The 15,107-nt window shown below is 49.4% G+C and overlaps 1 protein-coding gene across 2 annotated transcripts; it reads right to left on the reverse strand.

The window, feature by feature from the left end:
- Positions 1 to 439: 439 nt before the first annotated feature.
- SAXO5 (stabilizer of axonemal microtubules 5) lies at positions 440 to 5,351 on the reverse strand. 2 transcript variants are annotated; one of them, XM_088838977.1, is made up of 8 exons: positions 4,748 to 5,351; positions 3,262 to 3,368; positions 3,062 to 3,162; positions 2,679 to 2,791; positions 2,487 to 2,596; positions 1,934 to 2,135; positions 1,281 to 1,387; positions 440 to 667 (listed from the first exon to the last, which is right to left on the reverse strand). In XM_088838977.1, the coding sequence occupies exons 1-8, from the start codon at positions 5,316 to 5,318 to the stop codon at positions 440 to 442; spliced, it is 1,539 nt and encodes a 512-aa protein (XP_088695103.1). In that variant the 5' UTR covers positions 5,319 to 5,351. The 2 variants fall into 2 exon arrangements, with proteins under 2 accessions (XP_088695103.1, XP_055284920.2); XM_055428945.2 differs by having other exon boundaries at positions 1,281 to 1,366; positions 4,748 to 5,336.
- Positions 5,352 to 15,107: the final 9,756 nt, after the last annotated feature.

Here is a 15,107-nt window from a genome sequence, read left to right on the forward strand (position 1 = left end):
GAGTACTTTTCAGGACATGGTGGACTCAGGATTTGGACTCTGTCCATTCAGTTCCAGGAGCCTGCGATCTCAGCCTCATGACACTGCCTCATTCACCCATATCATTCAGAGCTTGTGACAGCACCTAAACTCCTTACATGAGTCCAACCACTAAGCCTTTGCACAAACTGGGAAGGCCTCCCTGCCCAGAGTGGGACAACACCCAGGGTCTGCAAAAGGGCTTCTCCCTGGAGTCATTCTCTCTTGTACATTCTCCCCGACCTCCACCCTTCATCCCGTAAGCTCCCTATCTCCTGGAGGAGGGCATGGCAATCCACTCCAGTATCCTTGCCTGGAAAATTCCATGGACAGAGGAGCCTGATGGGCTACAGTCCATGGGGTTGCACAGAGTCAGACACGACTTGAGCACACATGCATGCAAGGGTTGCCAAAGCACTGTTTATTGCTGGCTAGGACATGGATAGATAGGGGTCTGGGGGGCCTGAGGGTCCACTTTCTGAGCCCCACAGCCCCACTGATGAAGAGAGCCCAGGGGCAAGTGACTCTCCTGGAAGTCGTCCCATCTTAGCACTGCTGGGCCCTGGTACTTGAAGGTAAATTCATCCTTGTTTAGGGTTGAGAAGAAGCGCTGTTGACCCAGCGGGGGCTCCAAGTGGCTATACTTGCACTGTGGAGTCAGGGTGGGGAAGCCTGGCAGGGCAGCCTGGAGGCGGCTGACCCACCCAGCCTACCCTGGGAACATAAAAGTGTGGGGAGAGACTCAGCCCGGTTTGGTCCATGACTGGTGGAGAGGTGGGCAAAAGGTTGGAGTGACACAGGAACTAGATGAGAAGCTGAAGAGAAACCAGTGCAGGCCCCGGGAGAGACCCCACGGCCTTGCTGACTTTAGGTGATTCTGAGCTCACCCTCAGCTTGGAATGTAACTGTGGCTCACCACAGTTGCCCCTGAACGGACTGTGATGGGCCCCTGAGCCTTGGGTGACCCTAGAGTGACCCTAAGCAGTGAAGCGAAAGTGTTAGTCACTCTTTGTGACCCCATGGACTGTTACCCACCAGGCTCCTCTGTCCATGGCATTCTCCAGGCAAGAATACTGGAGTGGGTTGCCATGCCATCCTCCAGGGGATCTTCCCAACCCAGGAATCGAACCCATGTCTCCTGCCTTGCAGGCAGATTCTTTACCATCTGAGTCACCAGGGAATTCTGACCCTGAGCAGATGTGAGACTAATTCTGATCTGAGAGGTTACCTGGTTAAGGAGATACCCTCTCCTCCTCCCTCACCCGCTGTAGCATCTCCTCGGTCACAGAGGCTGGAGCTATTCCGTGTGGCTTCAGCATCTTCCGGCTCATGGTTAAAAATTCTACATCTGGAGATTTGGGTGGGGTGGCTGAGCTGCGGGGCTGAGGGAGGAAAGGCAGAGCCCAGGGGGAAAGGACGTGGTAGACTAAGGATGCAGCAAGGGCTCAAGGGCGACGCCTGGATTCCCGCTGAAGTTGTCAGGGGAGGCGGGTGGGGGGGGGGCGGGCGGGGGCGGTGCTGAGGTGGCCAGGGGCGGGGCAAGGGGAGAAGATCCGGGGTGAGGGGCTGGTGGGGGGACAGGAAGAGTGGACTAGCTGGTCAAGGGGCGGAGCCAGCGTATTGCAGAGGAGGAGGAGGGCTAAGAGTCCTAAGAGGGTGGATATGGAGAGGAGAGGAGCCATACCAGAGGGGCGGAGTCATGCAAGGATGGAGGGGGTTGATGAGAGTCACGATGACGAGGGCATGGGGTTGTTCAGGGTCAAAGCTGGGAATCTTGGCCCAGGGCGTGAGATCTAACCCTTCAGGAGGCGGAGCCAGAGGCAGGCAGTGGGCGAGGTGGGATTGACCGGGGACGGGACCACAGAGGTGGCAGGGGTAGGGCGGGGCTTCCCAAGGTGGGCGGGGCCTCGCTCACCACCGGTGCCCTCTGGCAGGTTGCTACGCTGCAGGTGGAGGTTGGGCGCTTTCGGCGGCTTTGGCATCCCATGGGGTAAATAGTCCGTGCCCATGGAGGTCTGGAAGAACTGTCCAAGCAGCGACGGCTCCCCTAGGGTTATGTGACTCTGCAATGTCTCATGAGGCACGTGGCGGCTGACTGGCTCTCTCGCTCGCAGCGGCTGTAAGGACCACAGGGCATCTGGGAAGCTCCCCTCGTCATGGATGTCCCAAGGCCGGGGATGAAGCTCAAAAGCGGGAGCTGTGTGACCTTGGACTGCTCACACTCTCTCTGGGGCCCACGTGATGGCGCTGGGAATTGGTCCTGTTATCTCAAGTTTACAGACAACCACTGAGGTGTGAAGTGGTTGAGGGGCTCGCCCTACACCCCGCAAGTAGATCCAGGAGATCCCTGTACACATGTCCAGCTCTCTCACACCTCAGGGCGTTTGCACTTGTCATTATTCACTCTGGGAAGCAGAGGAAAGCCCGTCTCCCTGACTCGCCCGGCAGCCTTTCGCCTTCCTGCTGACCTGACGGTAGAAGAAGTGTGTGGAGGTGGTGAGGCTCCCCAGACCGGGACACCCGTTTCCTTCCAGGATATGTGACTCCGGAGTCTGGTCGTGGTGAAGAAGGAAAGGTTCTGCCAGTGGCAGAGTAGGTCCTGAGCAACCCTGGGTGGCTGCTGTGGGAGTGAGGGGACAGGGCAGGCAGCCGGATCTCACCTGGCTCCCGGGCATAAAAGTGTTCCCCCTTGGTGGTCCTGTCGTGGAAGAGGCCATCGCCAGGACGGATGTTCACACAGTGGATGTGGGCTGAGGCCTGGGCCTTGTCATACCTGCAGGTAAGGGGACGGGAAGCAGGAGGTGGATCCATCTGATCTGGGCCCTTACAACTCCCAGGAAAAGGGAGGGAGGGACAGGCTCCCCAGTGGCCAAGCTGTGGGGTGCTAACTGTGAGTGATCTGGGACAGTAGTGGGCCTTGCCTGTGGGTGATGGAGACTTCAAGGGCACAGTGTTGGCCCTAGAGACTTGGGTGACCCACACCACATATCGCTGAGAGCCCTTTCACCCTGTCTTGGTAGAAAAGGCCATGGTTCCTCTGTACCTGTCTGGGGGCAGATCCAGAGGCCCATAGGCTTGTTTCTGCTCCGTGCACGTGGGCCTGTAGCCAGTCTTGAAGTCTCCCAGTTCTATGCTGGAGGAGGCCTGTGGGTGGACAGGAGAGGGGAGGGAAGGACCACCCAGCCCCCATCGCTGCTCCTCCCCCTGACCCCCACCCGCAGCACCGGCCCGGTCTCAATTTACCCTCTTACACGGCAAGGCAGGTGGGCCTGGCAGGGCCTGGAACTGTCTCTGGTAGGAGGTGTTGTCATCCTGTCTCTTGTGCTCCCACTGTAGGGGAATGGGCCCACCTGAGGATGAGCAAAAGGAGAGAGAATGGGATCAATTCTTGGCAGCTTCAGGACCACTGGGATTCTATTCCTTGCCTGGGAAGGGCAGGTGGGCAGTCCAGACTAGCTTAGCCAAAGGCCTATCTGGAAAACATAAAAAATAATAAGAAGTAGGGACTTCCATGGGCTTCCCTGGTGGTTCAGTGGTAGAGAGTCCACCTTCAATGCAGGAGAAGCAGGTTGGATCTCTGGGTTCATTCCCTGAAGAACCACTCCAGTATTCTTGCCTTGGAGAATCCCACGGGAAGAGGAGTCTGGCAGGCTACAGTCCATGGGGTGACTCCCAATGCAGGGGGCCTGGGTTCATTTGATCTCTGGTCAGGGAACTAGACCCCACATGCCACAACGAAGATCAAAGATCCTGCGGGCCAAAACTAAGACCCAGTACAGCCAAATAAATAAATATATATTTTAAATGACAACAAGGGAGTTCCCTGATGGCCTAGTGGTTAGGATTCCAGGTTGTCACTGCTGTGACCCAGGTTCAGTCTCTGGTCGGGAGGTGAGATCGCACAAGCTATATGTTCCTCTGAGTCACAGAATTGGAAAAATCATACAAATGACAGCGACCCTTTGTTGCTATCTAGCAGGCACGTCCTGCACTCGGGGCTCTTTTGGCTTCACCAGTAACTATAAAACTGGTTGCTGCACCCACTTTCCAGATGAGTAACCTGAGACTGGAAGAGGTTGTTTTCCTCAGAGTCACACAACTACTGAGGTGGCAGGGCTGGATGGTGCAGGTGGAGGACACTTAGCAGATTTGTTTAACCCCAAACCAGCTTCATGACTCTGCCCAAAGCAAAGCACCCTGGAGAGCTTCAGGAGATTACCCATTCTGTGGATGCAGAAACTGAGGCTCAAGGAGGTTCCAGGGTTTCTCAGCCTCTGCACTGTTGACATTTGATGTAAAAGTGAAAGTATTAATCTCTCGGTTGTGTCCCACTCTTTGCGACTTCATGGACAGTAGCCCACCAGGCTCCTCTCTCCATAGGGTTTTCCAGGCAAGAATGCTGGAGTGGGTTGCAATTCCCTTCTCTAGGGTATCTTTCTGACCCAGGGATCGAACCCGGGTCTCCTGGATTGGCAGGCAGATTCTTAAACAACTGAGCCACCAGGGAAGCCAACACCCGGATAATTCTTTACTGTGGGGAGCTCCCCATGCGTGGTAAGATGTTTAGTAGCATCCCTGGCCTCCATCAACTCCCGACAGTAGTATTCTCTCCTTCCTGTCGTAAAGCCTTAAAAAGACGATCATCAGACACTGGCAGGTGTCCACTGGGGTTCGCCGTGAGAATAAGTGTGTAGGTTAAATTGCCTAGGGCACCCGGGAGCGCACTCACAGAGGCGGCAGGCAGGCTCGCGGGGCTTCAGGCAAAGGTCGTGGAGCGGGAAGAACTCCCGGTACGTAGTGGGCGGGATGCGCAGCTTGGCTCGGTCGCCGGACGGCAGCGAGTCGCGGTCGAAGATGAGGCGCGCGCCGCGGGTCTGTTCGCGAGCGCGCTCCGGCGGCTCTAGCCAGCCGTAGTCGGCGCGCGCGGTGGAGAGGCCGGTGCGGGCGCGCGCTTCCGCGTGCACGTGCAGGTGACTGGCTTGCATGGCGAGTGTGCGCTCCCGCGCCAGTTCCCGCTCCTGCTCCCTCAACAGCATTGGTGGCGGGGGCTCATAGGCGCAGCGTGTCTCCGACAGACGTTCCTGGCCCGCCCAGCGCGCATCCTTTTGAAAGAGGGATGCGCGGGGCGGCGGCTGGCACAGCGGCCCACGGGTAGAGCTCGAGTAGGCGGGAAAGTCCCGGTGCGATGTGGACTGCTTGGCGTCCACGTGCAGCCGCGGGTCCGGCCCCAGCGCGAAGTGCCAGGCCTTGAGGAAGTCCAGCCGGGACACTGGGCACGGCAGCGGGGCGCCCGCGGCCATAGCGGAGGGAGGTGCCACCTGCAAGGAGGCGGAGACAGGAATGAGCAGGTCCCCCGGTGGGCTCGGGGTTGGTTGGAGACTTTGTAAGTAACAGGTTTAAGGATTTTACTGGCGGTCCAGTGGTCAGGACTCCTCGCTTTCACTTCCAGGGACCAGGGTTCAATCCTGATCGGGGAACTGAGATCCCGCAAGCCCTGTGGTGCGGCTCTCACCCCCGCCCAAAAGAAACAGGTGTAGCCCCTTTGCCTGCCCGCAGGGAAAGTACAGATAGAAATAATCACTTATTTGGCATTTAGAGTGTTCTAGGCTCCCGGAGAGGGTTCATCAACAGACCTAGAGCCCCACCTTTGTGGAGATGGTAACGGGAACATACAATAACGAATAAATGTAATCACATCAACTGCAGAGTAAGTTACAAGGTGATAAGTGCCTTGGGGGGAAAAAGTCACGTGGCGTAAAGGATAGGGTTTGGGCTAGAAGCCTTGTTGTTTTGAAAAGACATTCCTTGGCGGTATAGTGGATAAGAATCCACCTGCCATTGCAGGAAACATGGGTTCGATCCCTGGTCTGGGAAGATTCCATATGATGCAGATCAATTAAGCCCGTGGGAGCCACAGCTACCAAAGCCCACACTCTAGGAGCCCATGCACAAGAGAAGCCACCGCATTGAGAAACACACTCAATGAAGAGTAGCCGCTTGCTTGCCACAATTAGAGAAAGCCCACGTACAGCAACGAGGACCCAGTGCAGTCATAAATAAATAAATAAATTTAAAAATAGGGAAAGCATCACTAAGATGATAGTTGAGCAAAGACCTGGAAAGAGGGGCAGTGGGGCATTTGGGTATTGGGGGGGCATGGTTTTTCCCGTGGTCATGTATGGATGTGAGAGTTGGACTGTGAAGAAAGCTGATCGCCGAAGAATTGATGCTTTTGAACTGTGGTGCTGGAGAAGACTCTTGAGAGTCCCTTGGACTGCAAGGAGATCCAACCAGTCCATTCTAAAGGAGATCAATCCTGGGTGTTCATTGGAAGGACTGATGCTGAAGCTGAGACTCCAATACTTTGGCCACCTTATGCGATGAGTTGACTCACTGGAAAAGACTCTGATGCTGGGAGGGATTGGGGGCAGGAGGAGACGGGGACGACAGAGGATGAGATGGCTGGATGGCATCACCGACTCGATGGACATGAGTTTGAGTGAACTCCGGGAGTTGGTGATGGACAGGGAGGCCTGGCGTGCTTTGGTTCATGGGGTCACAAAGAGTCTGACACGACTGAGCGACTGAACTGAACTGAACTGAACTGAATAACGTTCTGGGCAGAAGAAACAGCAGGTACAAAGGCCCTGCGGCCACTGCAGAAAGATAGGAAGAGCTCAGAATTAACCACTGCATTCACCAGTTTGCTACTGGAACCCACTCTCTTCACTCTCAGTCAGTTGTGAAGACCATGGCCCTCCCCTCCTTCATGCCTGGGAGCCCACTTCTGTCACTTCCTAGCTCTGGCCACTGTCCCGTCTCTGCCATACTCCTCTCCTCACTGGTCTTCCTGCCCTCAGCAGTTGTCCCAGGCCCTGACTGTTCTGTCTTCCAACTGTCTGCATTTTACACACCTCTTACTCATTTCTCTGACCTTTAACTCTGGACTCTCAGCACGCCACTTAGCCTACCAAGACTTTCTGGCTTTTGCTCAGAGCTGAGATGTCTCCCTCACCCGTCTTTGACCCTCAGAGACCAGATCCTTGGATACCACCAACACCCCTGGCTCACTCAGCATCACCTCCTTCAGGAAGCCCTCCCAGACTGTCCCAGCCCACAACTATTGGTTCACATCAATCTCGTCAGAAAACACACATCAGGGTTTTGTTTTTAAATGAAACCACAGTGTTTTGTGTTTTTTCCTGATCATTTCAGCACCTGAAATAGTTGAAGATTGAGAAGCTTTCAAATAGTTGGTGGGAGAATCTGATGACTGAAATGACTAGCCAGGTCACCTTGGAATAATTAACTGGGCTCCTGTGAGCTTCATTTTGTTTCCTGATCAGGGTTGAAGAGAGTGCACCTACCTCGAGGGGGTGCATGGGGCTAGTGAGTCTTAGAAGATGCATTTGGCATGGGTATGACCCTCAAGACTCCCTCAGTCCCTGGTCTTCCAGAGGATGCTCAGATGTTCCATCTGGGGATTCATCCAAGTGTGGTCTGGCCCTGCCCATTGTGACCCAATAAGCTGCCTGGGACGATGCTGTCATAAGGGTCCCTCAGCAACTCTGGGGGCAACCAGGAGAAAAATCAGGAGCAAGAACAGAGGATCCTCTCCCCCCTCCCAGAGCTCGAGGGAGCCTGGCCTGTGACTTGCCTTCTCAAAGACTCATTTTTGTCATCTGGAAAATGGGGCTGGAGATGGCAGCCACTTCTTCAGTGGGGGAGGATTTGATGCCAGAGGCCACCTGAATGCATTATCACCATTTCCCCAGGTTTTATTTCTCATCAGCTTTCTAACACTTATCTGCACAGGATGGGCCAAACTCTCTGAGTGACCATACCTCTTAATGCCACTCCAGGGCTCACAGACCTCCAGTGTAGCCTTAAAGACATCTGTGCTTCCCGCCTTCAGCCTCAAGACCACCAGGAACACACATGTATTTGAACACACAGAGCTTGTTACTTGAAGCAGCAGGTACAATGCATGTCATGGATCTGGGCTTTGTTTTCAGTGCTTCCATGGAAATTACAATATGTGGGACTTTGCTGTGTGTTGGATGCTTTTACTGGTTGGAAATTTGACTTTCTTTTTATTTATTTATTTATTGGCTGTGTAGCATGGCATATGGGATCTTAGTTCCCAGTTTGTTGTTCAGTCACTCAGTCGTGTCTCTGCGACCCCGTGGACTGCAGCACACCAGGCTTCCCTGTCCTTTACCATCTCCCAGAGTTTGCTCAAACTCATGTCCATTTAGTCGATGGTGCCATCAAACCATCTCATCCTCTGTCGCCCCCTTTTCCTCCTGCCCTCAATCTTTCCCAGCATCAGACCAGCAATTAAACCCACGCTCCCTTCACTGGGAGCACAGAGTCTTAACCACTGGCCTGTCAGGGAAGTCCTATTGACTTTTCTTTTTTTTTTTTAATGTCCGGAAAAATATAAATAATATATTTTAAAACCCCCTTGGAATGGGGTGGGGAATGGGAAACTGATGTTTCATGTGGACAGAGTTTCAGTTTGGGGAGAAGAAAAAGTTCTGGAGGTGGACGGTGGGGATGGTTGTACAACAGTCTGAGTGCCCTTAATGCCACTGAACACGTAAAGATGATTAAAATGGTCAGTTTTAAGTATATTTCACCACAATATAAAAAATTTAAAGGAAAAAGCAATTTCTTAAAAAAAAAACACATGAAATAAAAATGTAAGGGTGGTGACTCTTTCACGCTGCCCCAGACCACCTACTGAATGACAGCTTCCTTCCATCCTTTTTCTCCTTTTTCTTCCTTCCTCCCTCCCTTCTTTCCTCCATCCCCCCTCCTTCCTCACTCCTTCCCTCTTTCTCTCTTCCAGTATAGTTGACATGTAGCGTTGTGTGAGTTGAAGGTGTATAACATAGCAGTTCTTGATGCATTTCTTTTGCAACGTGGTTATTCCAGTAGCCTTAGCCCACACCTGTTTGGCATCACCTCACTATCATTTCTTCTAGGGTCTGCCGCAACTAACATCTGGTGTATTGTTGGGTTTTATGTTTATAATACAGTTTTGTGTGTGTGTGTGTGTGTGTATGTGTGGTCTGTCATCCCTGTACTTTGAATTCAAACTCCAGGACTTATATACTGAATGAATTCCTTTTCACTAAATGTAACCAAAGTGTTGTTTTGCCCACCGGGTTGAGGTTCCATCACTTGGTCCCCATCCCAGGGTCCTGCTGAGGGCTTTGGTCCAGCCGTGTGTGCATGTTCAGTCGCTCAGTTGTGTCTGACTCTTTGCAACCCCATGGACTGTAGCCCGCCAGGCTCCTCTGTCCATGGGATTTCCCAGGCAAGAATATTGGAGAGCATTGCCATTTCCTCCTTCAGTTTATCTTCCTGACTCAGGATCCAACCTGCATCTCCTGCATTGGCAGACGGATTCTTTATAGTTGAGCCACAGAGTGATGCAAAAATACATTTTCTCTGCCTGCCTGGAAAAGGAGGATGCAGGAGTGGGTAGGCTCTGTACGCTGTCTTAAAGCAAGGGGGAGAAGTAATGCTCTTATGGAGGAACTGAATATGGTCAGGAAACTAAGATCCCACATGCTGCAAGGCAACTAAGCCTGCGTTCTACAATGAAAGATCCTGAATGCAGGATCTAAAACCCAAGGCAACCAAATAAATAATAAAATAGTTTTTTAAAGAAAAAAAAAGTGGCGATTGGCAAAGACTCAGAGTCATTCAGATTAGCTGGGACACATCTGGTTGCTGTAATGATTTAGACAGTGTTCATGTTTTGTCTGTGTTCAGACAGCATGATGGAGCGGGCTTGTTTTGTCTTGTTCCACCATGGTCACAGTGGCCTTGCCTGATGTAGGCGTCCTGTGAAATTATCTGTGTCCGGTAGGAGAACACCAGCGCCCGACTGCAAGCGAGCTCCAGGCCAGCTCCTAGCAACCGCAAGGCCAGCCGTGAATGCCAGACAAGCCCCTGTCACTTTCCCAAAGGTCAAGCTGAGCCCTAACCAGACGGTGATGGACACTGGGAGGCCTGGGCTGCCTGCCAGGCTCACTGCTGTCTCTTTGGTGCCTAGAACAGGGCTCGGTGCACAGTAGGCATCAGAGAAATGCGGTGTGCTGTTACAAGGACCATGGGGACAGTACAGGCTCAGGAGAAGGGATCCGGCCACTCTGCAGCCCGAGGTCTCCTTCCCTTTGTATGCCTTGGGCTTGGCTTCGATTTTTTCTGCAGTGTGCGTGTGTTTAAATATTTATAAATTTGGCTGCTCTGGGTCTTAGTTGTAGGATTTTTGATCTTCGCTGAGGCATGTGGGATATTTTTTCAGTTGCAGCATATCGGGGGCTTCCCAGGTGGTGCTAGTGGTAAAGAACCCTCCTGCCAATGCAGGAGAAATAAGAGATGTGGGTTCAATCCCTGGGTCAGGAAGATCCCCTGGAGGAGGGCATGGCAACCCACTCCAGTATTCTTGCCTGGAGAATCCCATGGACAGAGGAGCCTGGGTGGCTACAGTCCACGGGGTCTCAAAGAATTGTACATAACTGAGTGACTGAGCACGCACACGCAGGTTAAGGAGCAACACAGGGATTTCTCTGTTGGTCCAGTGGCTAAAACTCCATGCTGTCAATGAAGGGGCCCGGGTTTGATTCCTGGTCAGAGAAGTAGGTCCCACCTGCTGCAACTAAAAATCCCACACCCCGCAGTGAAGATTGAAGATCCCACGTGTCACAACTAACACCTGGCACAGCCATATTAAAGAAGGAAAAAGAAGAAGTAACACACACAGTCATGTTAAGACGTGTTACAAGCTAAAAAGAAAAGGTAGCAAGAAATATGGGCAGGAAGTGCCTCGGGGTACGTGTGTGTGGTCCCAGAGGAGAATGACATTTGAGTATATCTGAAAAGGAAGTGTGGGAGAGAGCCAGACTAGTATCTGGAAGGAAAGCCTTCCAGGCAGCGTCAACCGTGTGTGCAAAAGTCCTGAGGCAGGTGTGAGCTGCAACTTCAAGGAACAGGAGAAAGGCAACATGGTTGGATATGAGTGAATCAGGCTGGATGAGTAATATGTGTCTAAATCAGGAGGAAATGTATTTTTTTCTTAAAAAAAGGAAATCAGTCAGCATCATTAGTGATGCAAAACAAAATCACAGTGAGATACCACTTCAGAGTCAGCAGGAGGTGTGCTCTTGGGTGTCTCCTTACTGGTAAGCCAACTTATCTTTCCTTGATATTTTAGCCTTGGGAAAAATAGCAGAGCAGATGCAATCTTGCAAAGGAGGAATGTATGTAGAGGAATTTCCTGAGTTGACTAAGAAGAGGACAAAGAAAGCCAATGAACTATGAGAAGAGAATGGAGGTGAGAAGGTTAGCGGGTATAATGTGTGCACATTAGTCTGGACGGATCCCAAGCTGGCATGACAATATTTTTGCACGTTGGGTTAAATAAAATGTATTATTAAAATGAATAGTCCAAGTGTTGGCAAGAATGTGGAGACATTGGAACCCTTGTGCATTGTGGGTGGGAATGTAAAATGGTGCAGCCAATTGTGAAAAATGGTCTAGTGGTTCCTCATCAAGTCAAACATGGGGACTTCTCCCGGTGGTCCAGTGGCTAAGACTGCATTCCCAATGCATGGGGGCCCAAGTTCGATCCTTTGTCAGGGAACAATATCTCACATGCTGCAACTAAGAGTTTGCGTGCCACAACTAAGACCCGGCACAGCCAAATAAACAAATATTTTTTTAAAAAGTCAAACACAGTAGAATGGCCCAGCAATTCTACTCGTAGGTAGGAACTGAAAGCAGGGACTAGAACAAGTACACATACACCATGTTCACAGCAGCACTGTTCACAAGAGTCAAAAGGTGGAAGCGAGGCTTCCCTGGACGTCCAGTGTTTAGGAAACTGCCTGCCAATGCAAAGGACAAGAGTTCAATCCCTGGTCCAGGAAGATTCCAAAGGGCAACACGCTTAGGGGCAACGAAGCCCTTGAGCCGCAACTACTGAGCGGCGTGCTACAGTTACTAAAGCCCGCTTGCCCTAGAACCGGTGCTCTGAAACAAGAGAGGCCACTGCAGTGAGGAGCCATTGCACTGCAACTAGAGTGGCCCCTGCTTGTTGCAACTAGAGAAAGGCCTCGAGCAGCAACAAAGACCCAGTATAGCAAACAAACAAAAAGAGGTAGAAACAATCCAAGTGTCCATCAACCAATGAGCAGATCAAACTATGATGTAGTCAGAGCATGGAATATTATTCAGCCACAAAACGAATTAAGTACTATTGAGACATGCACAACGTGGAGAACTTAAAAAACAGGGTCAGTGAAAGAAGCCAGACACAAATGTTCACATATTACATGATTCTATTTATAAGAAATGTCCAGCATAGGTAAATCAGTAGACACAGGCAGCAGATGGTGGTTGCTAGAGACTAGGGGGAGGGGGAATAGTATGACTACAGGAAAGAGTGACAGGGTTTCTTTTGAGGGTGATGAAAACATTTGAAAACTATCAAGGTGGGATATCTGCATGACACGTGAATGTACTAAATGCCACAGAATTGAACATCTTAAAATGGTGAACTTTTTGTTATGTGAGTGAGTGTGAAAGTCGCTCAGCCTTTACGACCCCACAAACTATACAGTCCATGGAATTCTCCAGGCCAGAATACTGGAGAGGGTAGTTGTTCCCTTCTCCAGCCGATCTTCCTAACCCAGAAATTGAACCCGGGCCTCCTGAATTGCAGGCAGATTCTTTACCAACTGAGCTCTCAGTTAGGTGAATTTCACCTCAATTTAAAAAGAAACAAAGGGGGCTTCAGTGATGGTCCAGCAGTTAAGAATCCGCCTTGCAAAGCAAGGGATACAGGTTTGATCCCAGGTTCAGGAAGATCCACATGACAACGGAGCAACTAAGCCCATGTGACACAACTACTGAACCTGTGCCCTAGAGCCCGTGCTCGGCAACCTGAGAATTCATAGCAGCAAGAAGCCCTCCCACAGCAACAAAGAGTCGTCCCCACTCTCCACAACTCGAGAAGACCTGTGCAAAGCAACAAGACCTAGCGCAGCCAACAAATAAAATAAATAAACCTTAAACAAATAAAGGAAACAGGCTATGTTACCTCTTTGAAAGAATGGCTTTGATTTTTTCTCTCTTTTTTTTTTTGAAATTATGAAAGTATAATACATTTATGGGAGATTTGGAAAATATAGAACAAGGTTATCAATACATATAGTTTCACTATATCTTACAATTATTTTTTAAAGTAGATAAATTAAGATTTTTAGTTGGAGTTCCCATATCAAACTCTCAAAAGTCAATAGAATGAATATATAGAGAAGTAGTAGCAGCAGAAGGATATAGTGGGCTTCCCTTGTGGCTCAGCTGGTAAAGTATCTGCCTGCAATGCAGGAGACTTGGGTTCAATCCCTGGGTTGGGAAGATCCCCTGGAGAGGGAACAGCTATCCACTCCAGTATTCTGGTCTGGAGAATTCCATGGACTGTATAGTCCATGGGGTTGCAGAGAGAAGGATATAGCAGACCTGAAAAGGACTATAAACCAATTCAACATAATTAAGATTTATGCAATCTTCACACAACAGTAGGATACAAATTCTGTTCAAGTTCCCATAGACTATAAACTAGGAGACCCTGGAACATATCCAGGGACATAAAACAAGGTGCAAAAATTTCATGATCTAAAGGTACTGAATTTATACAGAACCTGTTTGTTCTCTCATCACTGTGGAATTATGTAAGAAAATCAATATCAAAAGATATTTGAAAATAAATCATATATTTTTAACTGCAATGTGACATTGACCAAGAGAGATCTTTGACTTAGTCATTGAAAGCCTCAGTAAAATTAGAAGACTGAAAAAACATACGGTGTTTGCAGAGAAGAAAGCATTTAAGTGAGAAATTAATATCAAAGTGAGAAATTAATATCAAAGATACTTTAGAAACTCCATGTATTTGGAAATTAAATGTCCAATTTTAAATGATGAGTGAATCTAAGTAGCCGTAACAAGGAAAATTAGAAAATATTTGTGATAGAATAAAAATGAAAAGAGAATTTACCAGAATTTGTTGCATGCAGCTGAAGCTGCTCAATGTAACTAAATACAATGTGGAATCTTGAATAAGGTATGAAAACAAATGCACACTAACACAAAATTTTGTGAAATTTGAACAAAATCTGTGTATTAGTTAATAATAGTGTATCATATGTTAATTCCCTGTGCTTTGATTTTTTACAGCATAGTATTTCTCTATATTCTCAGAATTGGATTAGAAGTTTCAAGCCTCTTTCAAAAAAATTTTTTAAATCACTAAGATAATAAACTTGCTAGACTTTTAGTAGTAATAGTAGATGCCAAAATACATGGAACTATATCAAAGTTTTGGGTGAATATAAAATAGAAATCTAACATTCTATTCATACTAAGTCAAACAAAAATTAATGTCTTTGATTTTTTTTCCGTCTAGTCCATGCAGATGGCACAAAATTCAAAGACTACGAAACAGTACAAAGGTGAACATTTAATCTCTTCCCAGTGATAACTAATGGCTGGCCATCTGGCTCCACAAGGATTGAGTCATTGTCCACTGCGGTCACTGACCTTTAACACCTCCTGAAAAGAGTTCCAGGTGGAGGATCTGAAAGGAGTTGCTCTCTGCTCTTGGAAAACTGACAGGACAGGCCTTCAGATAGTGATGTTTTCAGGAAAAAATTTTATGAGTCTGGATTCTTGTCCATCTTCCCACACTTAGAAAAGCACTAAAATCATTAACTGCAGTATTTGCTCTTTGTGACCAGAAACAACTTTCCAGTGGGACGCGTGATTACACATAACCTTCTCCAAAATCGCACACATGCAGACCTTCCGCTCAACTCTTCCGGAGACCTCTTGGGTTATAACCCTCGGTAACCCAACCGCCCCCCCCCCCCAATAAAACTGAAAAACTCACAACTCTCATGGTCTGCGTTATTATTTCAGTCAACATCAGCCACCCAGTTATCCTTTGGGGATATTCCAGTTATCAGATTCTTGTCTATTCTTCTAGACCTGTTCCATGCATTTCTTTTCTT

Source organism: Moschus berezovskii, chromosome 8 (genome assembly GCF_049115385.1).
Source record: "Moschus berezovskii isolate FMDL1 chromosome 8, NW_MosBer_1.0, whole genome shotgun sequence".
Taxonomy (NCBI): Eukaryota; Metazoa; Chordata; class Mammalia; order Artiodactyla; family Moschidae; genus Moschus; species Moschus berezovskii.

Excerpts from the sequence above, each read along its gene's own strand:
- SAXO5 (XM_088838977.1), bottom strand. The coding sequence starts at position 5,318 with ATGGCCGCGGGCGCCCCGCTGCCGTGCCCAGTGTCCCGGCTGGACTTC. Across the intron at positions 3,163-3,261 it reads CTGCCTTGCCGTGTAAGAGG|GCCTCCTCCAGCATAGAACT; the intron begins GTAAATTGAGAC and ends GTCCACCCACAG. Across the intron at positions 2,597-2,678 it reads CTTTTATGCCCGGGAGCCAG|AACCTTTCCTTCTTCACCAC; the intron begins GTGAGATCCGGC and ends TGCCACTGGCAG.